This window comes from Cupressus sempervirens, chromosome 8 (genome assembly GCF_028749045.1).
Source record: "Cupressus sempervirens isolate cs-2001-9-10 chromosome 8, ASM2874904v1, whole genome shotgun sequence".
In the NCBI taxonomy this organism is placed as follows: Eukaryota; Viridiplantae; Streptophyta; class Pinopsida; order Cupressales; family Cupressaceae; genus Cupressus; species Cupressus sempervirens.
Window position 1 is genome coordinate 20,208,914 of NC_143125.1, and position 21,557 is coordinate 20,230,470.

A 21,557-nucleotide genomic window follows, 5' to 3' on the forward strand; every position below is an offset into this window, starting at 1 on the left:
AATGAGCTGTTTTGGATTTCTGTTTACACCAGATCATGTAATGTGCCTGTTTGATTTCTATTAAACTGTCTTTATGTCTATCCAGTTGACAGAAGATTCAGAAGTATTTGCAGAGGGAAGTATTGGAGAAAGACCTGGTGGTGGGAAATTAAGTACATATAAGGAGCTTTGCAGTCTAGCAACTGAAATGGGACAGCCAGACTTGATTTATAGGTTTATGGACTTAGCCAATTATCAGGCATCTCTAAATTCTAAACGTGGTGCTGCTTTTGGATTTTCTAAAATTGCTAGGCAGGCAGGTGATGTCCTCAAGCCTCATTTACGCTTGCTTGTGCCAAAGCTTGTCCGTTATCAGTATGATCCAGACAAAAATATCCAGGTTTTTTTTCCTTATCCTTTCTTTTGTTTACATTTTAAAGAAAAATTATCGAAAATCTTAGTTACCGTTTCGTGACACGATCTGACACAGGCACGTGAACCAGATCCATGGATCTGTAATTTTTCTTTTCCCAATTATGATTCGTGTATATATATATATATAGATACACACACACACAAAAAAAAAATGAGAGAAGTATACATAATTCTAAAACTAAATCATTTCAAAGTATGAATCTATGATTCTAAATCATTTCATAGTATGAATCTATGATTCTAAATCATTTCATAGTATGAATCTATGATTCTGGTATGAATCTATGGATCAAATCCATTATGATTATAAGAAAATAATCGAATTTTTTTTTTCAAAAAATCTGGAAGAATCCAGACAAATCCAGCTACAGATCCGGGTCCGGGTAGGATCCAAATCTGGATCCAGCCTCTAGGCATGAATCCGGTAACTAAGTTGAAAATGAGTAAGATAGTTCATTCAATTGTTATTTTTGTGGAAGCCTGAATTTTGCTTTAAGTTTAAAAGTCTTTTTAAAATTAGGTGCTTTTGGTTGAAGGGAAGAAATTCTTTTCTTAATTTGAGAATATCTTTGAAAGAATTGTGTATTAGGGTAATGCCCAACACTGATGATTCATTGGTATCTTTGTTCTCAGTTTTATTGCATTTCATGTTTAATGAAACATTGTTTCTATTTTGTTTGTGATCATCATGGTATTAATTTGGTATCTGGGGGAATATCAGCAAGGATATAACCAATGATCATTGACAACTGAATGCTTCATGTTTTAAGCAGACTTAGCTTAGTATTTATTTGTGGCATGTATTGAAGTTTTCAAATTGTCTGAGAACCTGATAATTGAAGATTAGTTATTTCTAGCTATGACAAGGAAATGATACCTTTAATTAGCTGCCCAAAGAGGGAATCAAGACATCAGGAATCTGTTGTTACTCTTACAAAACATTACTGTCAGTCAACTTTGTAGTCAATATTCATGTCGTTCTTGTCATGTTATCAATATCAACCAAGCTTTTGTTTTGTGTTAAATTGCAAGGCTGTCAATTTAAGGTTGTTTTTGTCAATCAATAATGGTTGTAGGTTGCTCAATTACAAGTCATGCCAAACAAAAATGACAGTTCCTGGGGCTCAATAGCTCTGGCAGAAAAAGAAGAAAGGTGGAATGCCAAAGTTTTGAACTTGAATACAAGATTGACAAGTTAAAAAAGTTCATGATATCAAATACAATGAATAAAATAAGCTTGAAGCAATATCATATTCTTATCAACTACTCTTCTATACAAATATTGGATCTGATGATGGCACACGGAGGAGTTTAGTGATGGGAGACACTTGTTTTCTAAGATTATGTGCATATATAGTCTAGGTTGGTGCTGTCGAAAGAATGAATGCATTTAGTTTGAGGGAACTGATTGGCACACACTCAAGGAGTATAACTTGTATTTATTACTGGTTGAGAAAGCTCCATTGGTACTTGTAACTTATAGTGTAAGTTACTTTATAGACATAACTATATGATGCTATTACTTCATAAACAAGGTAATGCTCAATCATTAAATAATATCTAATAGGTACAACTGGAATCCAACATGTTTATCATCACCCTTGTATCCAAAAATTGACCAGATCCCTTCTATTATGAACAAACACATAACATGTCATTCAATCATCCATTTTATAAATCTCTATGTATATTATAGCTCTCCATCAACTCATATAATCAATACATAGTCATCATTTGTAATGATTAAATGTTAAAGATGAGTCATCTTGTGCCTCATTCAGCTATAGTGTTACTGGTTCTTGAGTCAAAGCTGAAATGGGTGTAGCAATTAGAGTTGTGAAGGCAATGAAATGATAATCACTTGATATTCAATAGAAAACGAAGGAGAGGAATTCTCCTTAAATGGAGATTACAAGCAAAGTTTCTAAAACAGAAACAAAAGACTATAAAGAAACAGAGTCAGTAGAACTTACAGCAAAACGTAATAATTCTAGCTGAATTACCATTAAAAAATGTTACATAATTATTTCACTGGGCTTCCTTAATGGTCGGTCTACTGGTTGTCCTCCATTTTGTCTCCTCAAAATGGAGGCAACACGCTGAAACTTTACAAATTAAGTTTCACATTTCTCTATGATAATTCACTATTTGATTGGCCAAGATTGATCAATCAGTCGTTCCCAATTCATACAATGAATCCTTTTACTAAAGGCTCTTGTCAAGTCATTTCCGTTTTTTAAGTTTGTTAGCCTGTACTTGATTTTTGAGACCTTCAAAGTTCCTTTTTTCGTTTTTAAGTGTTTGTTTAGATTGTTTTAGTCTTTTTGTTTCCTTCAATCTCTGGCTTTCAATCATGCCCTCGTTTCGATATATCGTGGGGCTTAAACGGAGTTGTTAGTCAAAATATATTAAGTGCCCAAAAAGTGGGTTCTCGAACCTCAACTGCTTAGTTAAAATATTGACCTTATATTTTGAGTTACACTTTTCAAAAAATATAACTTAAATTCACTTTATGTTACGTTCTTAAGTTACTTTATGGCTTTTAATTTATCATTTAAATAATTTAAGTCATTATAGTGAACTTTATGTTATAATTTGCCGTTGAGTTACTTTTTAATTGATCACTTAAGTGACTTTAGCACTTTATCTAATTTGATGTTGAGATTTACTTTAATGTTTTAATTCATAACATTTAAGTGAAATATCACTTTTTGAGTATATTTACACATGATATATAAAATATATTAGTGTAAATATGTATTGACCCCTTTAAGTGAGATTCACTTAAGTGAATCAATAAGACATGTGCTAAGTAGAAAACTTAAGTGATGCAAGTCCATTACATGTTATTTTTGTTTGAAATACAAGTAGTTGCTCCTCCAAACCACGTTTCTAGCTTGCATACCACTAGCTTCTCAATAAAACAACATACTGGGTGGTTTCACTTGCATTTTAAAACATGTAAATGGATCCTCTAACCCGAATTTTTCTCTTTACATGTAAATGCATCACATGTCATGACATCTTGTAACCCAATTTGCCAAAGGATTTTCTTTACATGTAAGTGCAATTCATGAAAATATGCAATGACCCTTTCTAAGCCCAATGTTGGCTTGGGCGTTCAAATGTATGTACGTGCATTGCATATATAAAACATGCAATCACTTTTTCTAACCCTGATTTTCCAAAGGAATGAAATTTTGGTGAAATGTAATGCAAAACGTCACATGCAAATGGGCTTTCCTAAACCAGATTTTGACTTCATGTGTTTTCATTGCACATTTGAAGTATGTAATCTTCCCTAGAGAACCCGATTTTGGACTTCAAGGCTAAAAACGCTGCATGTAATCTCCTCTAAAGAACCCAATTTTGGTTTTCAAGTGATTTAATTGCATCTACATTAGACATAGAAGGCATGCATTTGAGTCTAGAGACCCCAATTTAGGTCTTTCAATGAAAAACATGACATGCAAAGGCTCTTTCTAAAACATTGGAATAAGAAGATTTCCCCTCGCATCTCACACAATAATTCTCTAAGATTCTAACGGTGCATTACAAAAAATTCATTACTCTTTAATGAAATCCCTTAATCCATAAGTATTGGATTATGAAGATAGGGGAAAGGTTAGTAGGAATATTAAACATCTGCAAGTGCAATCGAAAACGTAATTTGAAATTTATAGTGAAAATTGACTAAGGTCCTAGTGGGGACATTATAGTGGTATTAAAGCATAATCCTGCCATCCTATAGCAATAATTAATGCGAATCTATCAAAAAAGTAAAACCGCCATTAATGAGCAATGTTAAGATATGACAGCATCTGTCAGAACCCAAGGATATACCAACATTGGCAACTGTTTGCACATGTCTGTGCATGTATGTATGCTAGTTCACCATATGAACTGATACACATGCATACACACATGCATAGAAATTAAAATAACTGGCCATATATAACTATGAGATCATCTATACATTAAACTGATATTATCCATATCACTCTTAAGTATGAACAATTGAGTGATTATATTCATCTAATTGGATCAGGCTGTAAATTCCTGATCAATATCGATCATGTGTGCTAGAGAATGGATCAAGTGAATGATCCATCACTCATGTCAGATCAAAGGCTGTTAGTGATATTTGTTTAGCATATAATCATGCCCGATAAGCATCAGCTGCATTTGCAAAAGGTTCAATAATTAATCATACCCAATCGGGTTTGTTTAACATATTAGACTTTGCCTTTGTGTCTCTTCTAAGAGACTTATGCTTGAATAGTCACAACCATTCTTGCTTATGCCTTTTGGAGATGTTATATTAGTTGACTGATCACAAAGAGGAGATCATTGAAATGAATAAATGGTTCTATCTCTGTAGATCATTCAAGCAAATTGAGCATCAAGATTAAATACATTCACAGTCAACTGATAGATTTGAATATTCATTTGATTTATTTACTTTCTGATTAATTATCACTCCCAAACAGCACGTCCAAATCAGTGGTCTGTAAATCAGAAATAAACCATAACAGTTATAGTTTGATAGAAGTTTAACAGTCATTTCCATGGCATCAGAGCCAGTATTAAAGCAGATTTAAAATTAAACTTGAGAAATCAGATTTATCTATCTCTTGGATCAGGCTGTAAATCCCTGATCAATATCAATCATGTGTGCTAGAGAATGGATTGAGTGAATTATCCATCACTCAGGTCAGATCAAAGGCTGTTAGTGATATTTGTTTAGCATATAATCATGCCTGATTTAACCATCGGCTGCATTTGCAAAAGGTTCAATAATTAATCATACCCAATTGGGTTGTTTAACGTATTAGACTTTGTTTCTGTGTCTCTTCTAAGAGACATATGCTTGAATAGTCACGACTGTTCCTCCTTATGCCTTTTGGAGATGTTATATTAGTTGACCGGTCACAAAAGAGAAGATTATTGAAATTAATAAATGGTTCAATCTTTATAGATCGTTCAAGCAAATTGAGCATCAAGATTAAATACATTCACAGTCAATTGATAGATTTGATTATTCACTTGGTTCATTAACTTTTTGATTTATTATCACCTGCAAACAACACATCCAGATCAGTGCTTTGTAAATCAGAACTAAATCACAACAGAAATAGTCTGATATATGTTATTCATTTACATGGTATCAGAGCCTGTATTAAAGCAGATTTAAAATTAAATTTGAGAAATCAGATTATTCACCTGATATTGCTTATACATTAAATTCTTCAAATGGGAACATTAATCAGATCAGAGGACTGCCTTGAAGGAGCGAACAAATTCACAGCATGGAAGTTAAGAATGATGATGCTATTAAAAGATAACAAATTAGAATCATATGTACAAGACAAAAAACTTGAACCTGAAAATGAACTGGAAAAATCCCAGTGGATTGAAAATAATGAAAAAGCCACAAAATTGATAGTGGATTCTGTTAGAGACCACATGGTACCTATATTGGCAAAACAAACAACTGCATACCTCATGTTCAAACTCTAGAGAGCACATTTGAGATAAACAATAGTGGCAGAACACTTTCACTCAAAACACAGTTGAATCACATAGGCATGAACAAAGGAGAATCTATAAATGCTTTCTTGATGAGAATACTAGAATTAAGGTATCAATTGTCAACTGTTGGGTATGAAATAGATAGCAAAGAATTATCCCTTATAGCCTTAGGTGGCCTACCAAACTCATGGGAATTATTGAAAGAAGGTATATGTGCAAGGTCAAAATTCCCAAAGTTAGACTACCTAAGATCTGACTGCATACAAGAAGCTAGACAATTACCAGAAGGAATCAAACAAAAATCCATAAATGAAGTTTTTGATGTTTTGAATACCAACCATCATAAGAAAGGAAAGAAGAAATTTTTTAAAAGGAAGAAGAATTATAATGGAAAAGGTTCATTCCGACAAAGAAAAGATGCTTCCCAAGTTCAATGTTTTAGATGTGATCAATTAGGTCACTATGCTGCGAAATACTCTGATAGAATTAAGGAACTTCGATTGTATAGTGCAAATTTGAAAGAAAAGTGAATAGAAAGAAGTAGTTGGATTCAAAGCTTTGACTGGAAATAAATTGTGATAGAACAAATTGGAAGCTGTGGCTGTGATTTGTTTCTATTATCTTTGATTCATGTTATTTTTGTATGTTTACTAGAGTATATTGAGTACAAGAAACAATTGGAGCCAAAGCTTTGATGGGGAGGAATTATGGTAATTTCTAGAGTAGAAGCTTTGACTATAGCTTATATTACTTTCTCATACTCACACATATAGTTATAATTAAATTATAGCTTATAAATCTTCTACATTTGGAAGTCTGTCGCCCCAATTGTAGAGATTTTTATTATATATTAGGAAAACTAGACTTAGATCTATGGCAGTATACTCTCAATCAGCTTTTGAGTTGGTGTTTGGTATTGATATCACTGTTTCCAACTGTTAAATAGCAAATAAGAAGATAGAATATCAGTAACATCCTTTTAAAATATCTCTTAACTTCTTACTTACCTTGAGTTGATCCAAGAAGAAGCTAGACAGTTACCAAAAGGAATCAAACAAAAATCCATAAATGAAGACATTGATGTTTTGAATACCAACCATCCCCCTCCATAAAAGCGAAGATGCCAACAACCCTTTCAATTGCCGAACCATTATGGTGAACCCTCTCTTAGGCAAGCTTTACGGGAGTATATTAGACCATAGAATCAGTGGTTGGGCAGAAAAAGAGGGAAAAAGAGCTAAGGGGCAGGTGAGTTTCAGACCCAAACACTCCACTATTGATCACTGTATTACTTTGCGATACCTCATCGAGAGAGTATGGGAGAAATAGGGAGAAGAAGCTTTTTGCTGCTTTGTTGACTTTAAGAAAGCCTTCGACACCATACCCAAGGACAAACTATGGAAGAGACTGGAGGAATTGGAGGTTCCAATAGAGTACAGAGCTGCTGTCTATAAGCTTTATGAGTAGGTTAAAGCAAAAATCAGAACCAAAGAAGGCACGTCAGAGTGCTTTAGCAGTGACATTGGGGTCAAACAAGGCTGCCCAGTTTCCCCCACCTTGTTTGGTGTTTATATTGACAAGCTACAAGAATGGTTAAATAGAACCAATGGAGAGGAATTTCAGCTAGCGGAGTATGTGATTAGATTGCTCCTTTATGCCGATGATCTTATACCCATTACTAATATAGCCCAGGGATTAAAGGAACATCTGAGAAATTTAGGAACATTTTGTACGGAGGTTGGGATGGAAGTCAAAACATCAAAGACCAAGATTATGGTCTTTTCCTTGAAGAAAAGAAAACAACATCTTACTTTCATATTCAAAGTTAAAGCCTTGGAAATTGGAGAAGAATACAAGTATTTGGGGATAGCTTTCCAGTATCGACTAGGTTGGGAGACATGTAGATCAAAAAGAATACAAGGAGGGTGGAAGGTCTCGTACCTTCTACAGAATAGATACAAAAAAAGAGAGTTATGGGTTTGGAAAACTGGAATTACCCTCTTTGGGCTGCTAGTGATTCCGATAGTTCTTTATGGCAGCGAAGCCTGGGGGAGCAGCGTTTCAAACCACAAATGGCAGCAAATTGAAAGAATACAAAAGCATTTCATCACCACTAACCTCAAAGTCAAGTCAACGGTCCCATATGAAATTCTTTTGGTAGAAGCAGGCATGTTTCCAAAAGAGACCATGACACTTATTTGTCTGCTGAGCTGTCAGCCGACTGGATGGTCCCGGCGGTGTTTCTGTAGCCGACGGAATGATTTTCGTCGGTGTTTTGTATTTTGTAGCCGACGGGTAAATAGTTTGTAGTGGACATAATGTTTGTGGCCGACGGACTCCTCCGGGAAGGTTCGGCGGATAATATTTATATCCCGTCTGGGATCATTGTAAAGGGGAATCATCTACTATTATTGATATTATGAAGCATAATGTATGTTCGGCATATGCGAAAATAATTCTGCTATTCTGTTTCATTGTCTGTATGTGTTGATTTCTTTACCAGTATGGTAAACATTTGGTGCCGTTGCCTTATGAATTTGGAAGGTGGGAGGAATGAAGATTAATGCCAAATCAGCTTAACAAGGATCGGAATAAGATCAAGGGAAAGGATGAAATCTGTATTGCGCAAGAGAATTTAATTCTGGCATAGCAAGCCGAACGCCGACGGAGATTTCAGAAGATTGCCAACGGAAATCGGAGCGCTGAAGAATTGTTGGAGGAGACTCGGCAGCTGGTAGAGTTGGTGGAAGAAGCACGGGAGGAGTTCTTGAATTTGTGTTCGCCGACGGAAGAAAATTCTGACGGAAGACAATCAACTCGCATGGCTCGCAGTTCCGAGGGAGCACGAGTGTGGAGTGACCTCTTCGTCCAGGATAGACTTCCGCGGGAAACAACTTCAGAAGATCCTTCTTCTTCACCAAGGTTCGCAGTTGTCGACACCTCCAGTGTGGGAGTGTAGACCGCCGGTGTGGGAGTGCAGACCTCCGATGTTGGAGTGCAGACCTCCGGTGTTGGAGTAAACAACGCCGGTGTTGCAGGACCCAGTAACGCCTCTACCAAATTTAGTTGTCATGGCAGGACCCAAAGAAAAGTTGCCGAAGTTTGAGGGCGATGGTACAGCCGACCCCATCCGACATTGTAAGACATGTGAGACGATCTGGCGGGCAAATGGAATCACAGATGCCAACGAATGGGTCAAGCAATTTTCGGCAACCCTACGGGGTGTGGCGATTGATTGGTTTTCGGATACGGATCCACAAAAGCTAAATAGCTGGGATAACATTAAAAAGGAGTTCCTGGCGGAATTTAAACTCTTGCGGGATGATAATGAAATTGTAGCAGAGATTTTCAATACCAAACAGGGGAAGCACGAAACTGTCCGCGTCTACGCCAGGAGATTAAAAGACTTAATAAACAAAATGGAAAGCAAGCCAGCAGACGGATTGCAGAAAAGATGGTTTGTGGACGGCCTACGCTCGAAGTTGCGGAGGAAAATGAAAATTGTGCCATTGTCGTCAGACGCGAACGCTTATAACAGAGCATTGGACCTCGAAAGTGAGCAGAAAACAAAGAAGAAGAACACTAGCTCATTTGATTCTGATGACGACGAGCCTGCCGGAGAAGATAGCAACAACGATGAAGGCAGTAGCAAGAAGGTCCGCGCCTTACAGAAGGACATGATCTGCATGATGGAGTTTAAAAACATGCAGAAGGAGACAAAGAGCAGCGAGCTGTGGTGCACAGAGTGTAAGACCGACGGTCATACTAAAGGATTGTGTCCAAAGAACCAATTTTGCAACATTTGTCAGATCATGGGCCATTCCACAAAAGAGTGCCCCTTTAACATGAAGACAAGAGGATCTCCGTAGGTGCTTCTTACACAGGAGGCTTCCCCGTCGGGCAGTAGCGAAAATACGAATAGCGCAGGTGCCACATCTGTAGGGTACAGGAATAATAACAGAGGGCAAAATAACAACAATGCGAACAATAACAATAATAATGGGAGCCAAAGTCAAACCCACTATGATGCAAATGGACAACCGATTGTTCAATGCCGAGCATGTAATTTGTGGGGTCATTTTGCGTGGGATTGTACAGCGGCAAACACATCGAAATTATTATGCAGATGGTGCGGACCCGGCGATCACGAAGATTCCAAGTCTCCAAAGTCTGGAGTAAACTTGATCACTGTCGGCATGGATGTAGAGGAGGTTCTGGCAATTACACGGAGGCAAGTGGAGGATAAAAGAAAATTGGGGGAAATGCAGGCGGAAATTGGAAAGGCATCGTCGGCAGGGACATCTCAGTTGAAGGGCATCACCGACACCTTGGCAAAGAACTTCGCAGAACAAAACATTGTACGACAGATCTTACAAATGGAGATACCGGTCAAGATAAGTGACCTTCTCACAATGCCCCAGTTACGGATGGCCATTCTGAATCATACACCGTTTTCGAAAGCAATGGAGGACACAGGAAGGGATGGTAGGGAAGTGATGACAACAGACCCAATGCTGCTGGCACTCACATCCGGACGGCATCTGGCAGTTGTCGAGATGGGGATTTTGGGAAATGTTTTGACAGACACAATTGTCGACGGAGGGTTCGGCGTGAATGTGTTGCCCGAGGATACTTGGAAGAAGTTGGGAAAGCCCACGCTGTGGCCACCTACATTCCAGTTGCTCACGGCAGACCAACACAGGATCAAACCGTTAGGAACCTTGAGGGCGCAACTGGTAACCATTGGTACGCAACCATTTTTATTGGATTTCGTAGTCATTCCATTGAAAAGAAAAGGATATGATGTTATTTTGGGACGGGATTGGTTGGTGCAAGCAAAAGTAAAACATGATTGGAAACGAAATACCCTATCAATGGAGGGCGGAGGCAAAAGATTCACAATTGACCTGCACACACAAATGGTCAGCGAGGAGGTAGCATCGTCAGATTCAAAAAGTGACGACGAAAGTGATGATGAAGGAAAGAAGAGAATGGAACTAGATGAAGATGAAATTGAGACTAGATGGAGGATCGAATGATGACGACCTAGATTCGGTATATGGCCTTTACCATTGGCAAATAGAAGACTACGAACTCTTTTCGAGTTGTAATATGCTAAGGGTCGATGAAAGTGAGAAAAAGGAGGAAAATGAGTGTCCGGAGGAATATAGAGAAGCAGATGATGCAAAGGAGGTTACGGCTGAAGAAGGGAAGGACATAGAATACAGACCCAGAAAAAAGAAAGTTCCCACCATTCGGTACACGGTGAACGAACCGCATAAGAGAAAAAGAACGCATCGCACCATAAAATTACTTAAAGGGTACCGATAGCAAGGAAATAAGCTAGATGCGCGACGACCGCAGGCACAGTGGGCGACGGAGGTAACACAGAATAGACATAAGGCGTGGCATGACAAACTCAGTAGGTTTCAGCTGGGGCAGTTGGTACTCAAGTACGATGGTCGAGATGAAATCAAACAGGAAAGGTTTAAGGCAAGATGGGTTGGACCATATCAGACCCGGGAGGTCGGCGACAATCGGGTGATAAAATTGGAGACATTGGACGAGCAAGAGGTGCCTCCGGTAGTCAACGGATTTAAATTGCAAATATATGGTGCCAGGAAGACTTCGTCGCTGTCACAGAATGGCCAGCTGACTTCGTTGTCATTGCAGAATGGCGACGGTTGGAGGCAAAATTGAGGTGCTGTCTTTCTATTTTATTTTATTTTTTGTCAAAAAATTTAAAAAGAAAAGAAAAAAAAAAACCTATTCGGGAGGTGCTCTGCGAGCACCTGTTCAGAGGTCCGCGGGAGGTGTTCCACGGGTACCTGTTCGGAGGTGCGCCGCGGGCACCTGTCTGGAGGTTTGCGGGAGGTTTCCCGCGGGCACCTGTCCGGAGGTCTGCGGGAGGTGTTCCGCGGGCACCTGTCCGGAGGTGTCTCGCGGGCACTTGTCCGGAGGTCCTCTTCCCGCTGGGTATTCACGCGCCTTGCGAAGACCTCTTTCTAGTCTGCGGATGGGTGAATGTTCATAGTTTCAGCTGTTGTAAGCTTCCATGGGAGAAAAAGAAAGATTAAACCAGAGGTATTGTCTGTGTTCCGCACAGAACATGGTCGAGGAAAACAAAAGCGATGGAAGGAGGAACTTGTAGAGAATCGAAACAGCAACAGACAAACAGAAGTAGGAGGGGTTGCTTTAAAAAAAAAAAAAAAATGACGACAGAATCAAATTGTTCAGAATGAGTTACAAATGATGCCAAAGGGAAGGGGAAGCATCAGTGGCTGCCAGAGAGTGTAGAATCGGCAGAAAATGGTAGAAACGGTGTGTTCCGTGCAGTTTTGTGTGGGTTTCGAAGTGCTAATTTGGTCTTGGCACTGCCCCAGGACCCCACGGGGGCGCTGGCCCTCGACCCCACCGGGGGCTTTGCCCCTTGGACCCCTAGTCGTTGCGGATATCAGTCGTGGGAGTCTGACCAGTTGAGAATAGTTGAAGTGGCTGTAGGCATGGACTTTCTGTGTATCAGAGGCACTAGGAGTAGGTGTTGGCTAGGAGGCTATTTTGGTGGATGCATAGAGAGCTTGGGAGGAGGTAATCATCCAGTTGGAGGGAGTGCAACGACGCTTGGCTCAGGGTATCGAGGAATTGAAAGCAGAGAAAGCAGCACAGGTGGCTATCAAGTCGTGGGAGTCTGACCAGTTGAGAATAGTTGAAGTGGCTGTAGGCATGGACTTTCTGTGTATCAGAGGCACTAGGAGTAGGTGTTGTCTGGGAGGCTGTTTTGGTGGATGCGTAGAGAGCTCGGGAGGAGCTAATCATCCAGTTGGAGGGAGTGCAACGACGCTTGGCTCAGGGTACCGAGGAATTGAAAGCAGAGAAAGCAGCACAGGTGGCTATCAAGGTCAGCTTCATTAAGGGCAGTGTTGTGTTAGCAGAGGCTACAGGCACGGGATGAATGTGGAAGTGATGGGATAGAAGTAGATTTTTCTTGTTGTAGTCACTCTGATAATGTAATTTGTTTGTTAATTTGCCTCAGATATTTTGTAATTGTCGTCCGGAGACGACTTTTCTTTTTGGGGGGGATGGTGTCAGCCGACTGGATGGTCCCGACGTTGTTTCTGTAGCCGACAGAATGATTGTCGTCGCTGTTTTGTATTTTGTAGCCGACAGGTAAATAGTTTGTAGCGGACATAATGTTTGTGGCCAACGGACTCTTCCGGGAAGGTTCGGTGGATAGTATTTATATTCCATCTGGGATCATTGTAAAGGGGAATCATCTACTATTACTGATATTATGAAGCATAATGTATGTCTGGCATATGCGAATATAATTCTGCTATTCTGTTTCATTGTCTGTATGTGTTGATTTCTTACATGAGCTACCTAAAAATTGTACATAAAATGGATACGCATCGCTGGCCTAAAATGGTGGTTGACAAGGAGTTTGACTGTCGGAAGAAGACATGGAAGAAGCAAAATAGCAAATGGTTCAACAAGTGGAACATCGACTACCAGGAATGCTCGGAATCCAATCTAGAAATTAAAAAATGGGTGGTAGAAAAAATCAGATCTGCCATGTGGACAAATCAGTTAGGTAGAAAAAAGACCCATTATGTCAAAGAATTTAATAGCACATGCGATCACAGTGACAAAGAATACTTAGGGGTTGAGATCAGAGGAAAAACTAAAATTCTAGTTGGCCAGTACATAATTTGTAGGTTTTGCAAAGACGGAGTGGTAGAAACGGAAGGGCACTATGTGAAGGATTGCACCGCATACAAGGACACTTTACAGAGGACTAAAATAAAAGAATTTTTCAAAAGGGGCAAGACTCCACAAGGGGGCAATCTTACTTATGCAGATCCACAACAAAAGGGACAGCCTGGAGAATGCACACTAATTTAGCTAGGGGTTCTTTTGGTCCCATGGATCATGGGTCTCGTGGACATCATTAAAAGCTTTCATTTCATTTCAAGAAAGGAAAGAGGAAAAACCTCGAAAGGAAGAAACTTTTTAATGGAAAAGGTTCATTCAGACAATGAAAAGACACTTTTGAAGTTAAATGTTTCAGATATGATCAATATGGTCACTATGTTGCCAAATGCCCTGATAGAATTAAGGAACAAGTATCCTATGCTAAAGTTAGAAAAACAAATATAGAAGAAGACTTCTGGGAAGTTCTTATTCTTTTCGGCACTATCAAATCATATCACTGGATTTTGAGAACATCTAGATACTATGGTGGAAGAGACTAAGGAAGATGTAACTATAGGAGATGATTCAGTACATTCTGTAAGAGGATTGGGAACCTGTAACATCAAATTAGAGTCATGCATTACTATCCAACTTCAAGATGTATTATTTCTACCTGGAATCAAAAGAAATCTTGTATTAAACACTGAAATAAATAAACACCACAATAATTTCTAGCTAAGCCAAATATTGAATTGTAACTTCAGTTTGCAATTAGGAATTTCGTACAGAATTATCCTCTCATCAATAAAGGAATTACAACTAAGGATGAGGAACCTGGTAAAATCTGCAATGGAATTTGATTTACAGCAGCTAAATTATGAACACCAATTCCCAACGTTGAGTCCAACATCAATTAGTAAATGCAAGGTGTGCTGTAGAAAATGCTGCCTTAGAATGTGTAATCACAGGCTTCAGATATATGCAATCGTTAGCCACAATTCCAAATGCCAGGTTTAGATATAACGATGCCAAAATGTAGAGACAATGGGTACTCTATAACAGAGATGGACAACTCCAAAATCTTAAGCACAAAATCGCCTCAAGAAACAGTTAGCATACCAGAGGAAGACGCCCAAAATTAGAATGAAGAAATAATTCAAATCACTATACCTCAGAAATGAATTGAATGCAAAACTCAAATTCAGAATGCTAATCCAATTTGCTATATAATAGCTGCAAATTTATTCTCAGATCAAGAGGAATCAGTCTTTAAGAAGGATTCGCAACATCAAATCCTCACTAATAAAATCAAAAAGCAATAACCAAGAATCAATCCCTTTCTCACAAAGCATTGCTTTTATATTAATTAAAGATGACTTCTTTACGACACCTTTCACTTAAAAGCTTTTTGCTTTATACTTTGGTACATGATATAATTTATTAATTTCTTTTGGCTCCAAAAATGACGTTTTTAATCATATCATGATATTCTGACACACAAGGTCATTGCTTCTTGTGCCTAGGATTTAAAACTTTTCAACCCGGTTCCAACGAGCTATGACACTATGATGACCATTTCACAATACCAACAGAAATTAACCTCAACTTATTTAGTTGAATAATAATTATAATTGACACGCCTTGTCAAAGTGATTGAAGAAGCATCAAAATTGAAAACTAACAACACAAGAGTGATCCTGATGAAGAAAGACAGTGAATGAACTTAACGGGTGACCTATTAAAAATAGATGTACCCTCCAAGATTCTTGGAGCCAAAACCAGAAGGTAGAAATAAAAACTAAGAGCATCACTCAACTCTAACTCATCTGAGCTCGTTGAAACCAACTGTTGACTTAGTAAAAATAATAAGTCCCTCAAAGCAGAGCCAAAACTCACCCTAGGCCACTGGAAGGCCTAATAACTCGACAGTGAGGCCCTCAAATTCCACTGTCATCTCGTGAGGTTCGTGATGATGAACTGACCAAGGCAACATCACGAACTTGCTACGAATGGGGACATTACATGGGGACCAAGAAGACTCAAGCATCTTTGTACTTATGGGATAAGCTGGTTTCAAGATGATTACATGGTTGAAGTGAAACAACAGTGTTGGCTTAATTTTAATATTGAGACTTGTCGAGATGAGATACCTTGTGATGTGGTTAATATGAGTGTTTGCCATGTTTAATTGGGTAGACGTTGGCAATATGATGGCGTTACTATTCCATATTGCCAAAGAAATGTTGTTTCTATCATTAGAAATGACAAAAAAATTACTTTACCTACTTTGAATGATGAAGGAATGAATGTAGAACTTAAGTATGTAGATTCATACTTTAGCTATTCATGCTTGTAGGATTTGTAAGGTTGAGAAATTGTTGAAGGATTTGATGGATATAAATGAATCGGTGAACTTGATGACTAGTGACAATCGAATGTTACAATAGGTTATCAAAGGAGATGGTATTGAGGTATCAGATGAGCAACAAAATCCTGTGGTTGGGTTGCAGGAAGATTTGGTTTTCAGAGTTGGAGTCAAGCAACAAAAGATGATCACAGACTATACTAGTAAAACTGGCAGTGGTTATTCAGGTAAGAGGAGAGATTGTAGGAGGAGCAACAATTTACCTGATGTTGATTATTGTTCTATTAGAAATTTGTTGAGTTACTTGCATCAACAATAGTAGGAGTGGCCATGAGAAAATTCAGAGCAGTGCCGGTTTTTCTGAGAAGGAAGATGAGTGGGTGAAGAATGTTTATGGCACGTACATTTTGAACCTCGTCAAATGTTAATAAATCCCTTATATGGAACATCTATTCACCTGTGGTGTCTGATGTAGGAGCATGCTCGGGTCATTGGCAATCTTGCATCCCCCAAAAACATTTGCTTTCTTTTTATTTGTTTCAATGTTTGCTAGGACAGTTTCTTGTTGTTTTAGCTTGCATTCAATTCAGTTAGCTCATTTTCATATGCAATCTTTATGGCATGATCTAGGCATCGTGGACTTTCTGTGTGTAGGTTCGCATCACGATCTGATGTTTCCTATGAAGATATCTTAAGATTGGTTTGGTCCTATTCCAGTTCTCCTGTTCTAATAGTTAGGTTGGTGAGATGCGAATTGCAATGGAGATTCATGACATGTGATGTGTGTTTGCACATTGTTCTATTTTGTAATACATTTGATTGATCCTCTTGTATGTTTGCACAACATGATGTACCCATTTGAGGATTATTCTTATGTTTTGTATCGTGACCTATCTGTTGTAACACATTATCCTTGTCTTGTGATTTTCTGATTAGATAAGCCGACTTGTGGCTGACAATCTTGTATATAACTAGGGTAGAGGTTCTAGTTTTGGAAGTGCAAGGTTGGGGCACAAAGCATAGCAAAAGTGATAGATTGCTGAAAGTAGTTTAGAAGTAGTTGGAAGGTTAGGTTTATAGTTTTGAGGGATAATTAGCTACGAACTTGTAAGTAGTTGTATATTGATAATGAAGATTTAGTAAGACCAACTTGATGATAATCGAGTGATATTCTTCTGTACCGTCTCTTGCTTGTTAAGTTTGTTAATGCCTTTTAGTTGTCGTTTACTCCAGCTACTAGGTTAGATATCTCCCTTGGGGATTCTATAATCTTGGTTGGTTAAAAGGTTATTTTGCTGAATTACAAAAACTCTTAGTCCAAGTTTCTAGGGTAGATCTTGACAGACTTATTCATGGAAGTGTTAAGAGATTCACAGAAAGGGATGGTAAGTGCTCTCAAATCCATGTCTCTTGAAGATGCCACTTAAACAACTTCAATGGTAGAAGTTTCATCAAGTAATAGATCGTCAAAAAACCATACCAAGTTATTCTATGGTAAGTATGAAAAGCATAAGAGGCAAATCCCTTAAAGTAAATGCTTCCATTGTGACCAAAAGTTGAACACGGACGTGTATGCCAAGATGACAACCAAAAACAATGAGAAGACCTAAGAAGGACCCTCTATGCCAGCACCAATGCTTTCTTGATTAGTGACACTCTCTTAACCCTCTCCAGTCTTGATTTTGTTTTGTATAGTTATATAGTTGTGTTCATCCACATTTTGTTGTGCGTCGTCCAAAGATGACGTTCTTTGTTAGGGGGATGATGTTGTTGAGCAAATTAGTGTTGTTAGTATTTGTTAGCCCCCATGCACATACATGGAAGAGATCGTGCTATTTGTTCTATATTTGAACTTGGAGATGATGAAGTTTGCCCGTATAAGTGCTCTTACCAATATTAGAAAAAATGGATCATCGTTGGCAAAGAAGCTCTTCAACCTCTCCTTTGTAACTTGTCTGTTGAAGGACATTTTTGCCTTGTCTGCCTTGAAGTCGAAATTCAGCTCCATCCCACCTCTATAACTGTCACTTTCTCTTTGTTATAACACCAAATGGAAAAAAAAATCCCTACAAAGTGTCAAGAATAAGAATATCTTCACTAAAAAACTGTCTTTGACATCCTCATAAATGTGGAATGATGACATCACCATTCATACGCCCAATCAAGGTAAGTTGGTAGTACACTACATCACCCACCCATCTCGTAACATACCCTCCCATATGAATTCATCATTGCAATTTAAGACATTGTTACAACTAAGTTCTTTGGCAAATTAGATCCAAATTCATATGCAAAGGGGACCACCAATTTATAAAGTGTATCTGCCAATTTGTTTCCTTTGCGATATATGTAGATTACTTTGAAGTTTTTGAAACTTTCTAGCTTTTTCCAAACAATTTGCATAGTTTTGTTAATATGCCACAGGTGAGCTCGTGCATTAGAGATAAAGTTGACAATGATTTGTGAGGCACTGTCTAGGTGCACATGCTCTTCCTTGATTTTGGATGCTACATCCATTGCTAATAGTGTCGCTGAAGCTTATGCTTCATTGTTTGTCGCATCTATTAGCTTCTCTGTTTCAATCACCAAAACTTTTCCTTTTAGGTCACTTGTCACATATCCAAAACTTGATGATCTAGGATTCCCCTTGGATGCACCATGAAAATTTATTTTTATCCATCCCGCCTCTGGCTTCTCCCACTGCACCTCATTCCTCTTCTTTGCATTGGGGTGAACCCTTAGGAGCCCATTGATGGGCTATTTTTGTTGTTCTTTATACAGCATTGATAGTTATGCTTTTTATATCTTCATTACTTTACACTTCATCTTCTTCTATCTTCTTTTTGAAATCTGAAGAGTATTTAATATATCATTTTCTGTTAATTCTTCCTCTTAACTCATATGCATGTATGAGTTATGCTGTGTATTCTTCCCATTCTTTCTTCCCATTCACAAACTTGCTTTATTATCTTCTTAGGAGGGCTACTTTGGGCATTGATCGCACCTGATTGCAAAGGAGGAATTACATATGAATTCTGCCTTTCCATGATATTCATTTCTGCTTATTTTTTGATGTTAACTATAGTCTTAAGCGCCTCCTTTTCAAATGTTATAGCCGCCTTAATGTTGCAGTCATTTTGCCTTATTATATGCTTTTTGTCTTCTATGATATTGTCTTCTATTTCCACTTTTTCATTTAATCACTGCCATACAAGAATTGATTCACTGCTCTTATAAAGTTAAATACTCCTTTGTAACTTGCTGCCATGAAATTTAATCATCATTTATTATATGATAATTGCAGCTCATAACTAATATGTATATTGTCATTGCCTTACTTAATTCCTTTTAATCACAGTTGTTTGTTTATAATAATAATAATCTTCTTAACAATTATTTCCTTATTGCTACCTTATGCAGCTCGTTAACATAATAATTGAAATCATAATGTAGACATGGTTGGCAAGCGTGAATGATTAATGATTAGTGACCTTTGGCTATTTGCTTTCCATCAAGGAATCCGTCCAATGATTTCTCCTATTAACTTTGCCATCAATGACAGAGTCCAACAATCTCAATTGAGTGCTTTAGACATCCATGACAATATTAAAATATTTCTAACAATCTCCTCCTTTGTCATTGATGACAACATGAATTCTTTTTCAAATGGCAAGGGATATTTGTTATTTATTTTTTGTGTAGAGATCATGGGAAACATATATTCATATGCACACATCAAATGTAATAGGAATATGTTTCTTCCCTTTTGAGATTCTCTTATGCTCCCTTCTCGCAACTGTTCACCCTTTGTTTCTAAATTGGTCTTCTCACTTTCTCTAGTTTTTTGACCGCCACAGCTGAGTGATTGTGTTTTTGCTCTTTGCCACTCCTTATTTGACAACTACTACTTGACATCAACAGCATCATCTCCCAATTCTCTGAAATCTTCAGTTTCATAGAGATACTTATTAGTTGTAAATACTTGCTTCATGTGCCTGAGTTAAAGGTATGCTATCTCTCATCATCGGTGATCCTGGACAACTTAATTATGATTATATTATTTGCTTCTTAAATTCCCCCTTTAGCCTATATAGGATTATTATGTTTTTCCCTTGTTGAATTCCCCTGTTATCCTATATAAAATAAAAATAGGCTTGAGGTTCTCTGACTTGATATGGTTTGTAAAAAGGGAAATAGCAATGTTCCAGCAGACTTTTTTTCTCAATAATTTGCGAATTGTGCTTCATTATATTTTGCATAATTTTAATGAGCATTTAATGTTCACGCACAAACTTTTGTTGGTCTACTGGTAAAGAGACTAAATGCCAAGCAGGCTTGGTTTGGATTTCTTGTGGGATTGAAGACCGGATAAAGCAAAAACATCTGTGGTAAGGTGATTGACATACTAATTTAGAACTTGTTAAATGCATGGAGTTATGATGTATCTTGTAAAGGTTAGTTGTGGAAATCTGATATACTTGACCTTTTAAATCATGAACAATGGAATATGTAAATGCACTCTTGAGAATTATCAATGAACTCTAATGTACTTGTATTGCGTAAAAAGAGACTTATTTTGACAGTTCTGGAGTACGGGGTAGTTGTTTAATGGCAGCTCGTCCGAAATTTTGTTTTAGGCATATTTCATCAGCTTTTTGTTTTTGTTTCATAAGAGATAAGTTATTGATGAAGTTATGTTTTATTGGTGAAATTATCAAGTAGTGGATAATTATATATGGTTTTGTTTGAAATACAATTTGCAGATAGACTTCTGAGTTGTGGATTATTTTGCAGGATGCAATGGGGCATATCTGGAGATCACTTGTGGCTGAGCCAAAGAAGACTGTTGATGAATTCTTTGATGACATTATTGAGGATATATTGGCTCAAAGTGGGTCAAGACTGTGGCGCTCTCGTGAGTCTTCATGTATTGCTCTTGCAGATCTTCTCCAAGGGCGCAAATTTGATCAGGTTAGTTTGACGTTTGCTCCTATATTTGTGTTGTAAGGCAAAATTACTGTACCTTATTTGCATTTTATTAGGAGATGTACCTAGTTGGCAATGGTTGATGGCATCTGGTATTGAAAAGTATTTGAGGGGATGGGCCCTAGTTGGTAAGCAACTAAGTAAGAATGTGAGTCATGGGCAAACCATGGATTGAATTTGGAAAACAATTTTATCGACTTGGGACTCAAATTTATAGAAAATAGGTTTACAATCCGTTCTAAGTTGGGCAGGTTAACAAGCAATAAAAGCATATGGTGGAAATGGCTTAAAATCTATCCAAAGGAGTATACCCTAAATACCCAGCCCAAGGCATGGTTCCCGTGCTTACCTCTCAGGTCTAATATAGGTCTATATATACAGACAGATAGTTTGGCCACGATAGACTTTCACGTTGAGAAGCTAATAAACCTGATTGTACACCCATATTCTCATTAACAGGCTCCTTGCAATCTGCTTTCAAGGGAAATCATTTATGATTGGCAGACACCCTTTTCTTCAGAGCGCTGTACAGATAGTCAAACAGAATAGCACCATTTTGACAAATAAT

General features: G+C 37.9%; 1 protein-coding gene across 2 annotated transcripts in view; it reads left to right on the top strand.

The window, feature by feature from the left end:
- LOC149541374 (ARM repeat superfamily protein) overlaps window positions 1-21,557 on the top strand; it is a 348,244-nt gene that overhangs the window by 154,924 nt on the left and 171,763 nt on the right. For both annotated transcript variants that reach the window (XM_089796637.1, XM_089796638.1), the window contains exons 21-22: window positions 86-379; window positions 20,798-20,974. In XM_089796637.1, the coding sequence (XP_089652763.1) occupies window positions 86-379; window positions 20,798-20,974 (471 nt within the window). The remainder of the gene's footprint in view (window positions 1-85; window positions 380-20,797; window positions 20,975-21,557) is intronic.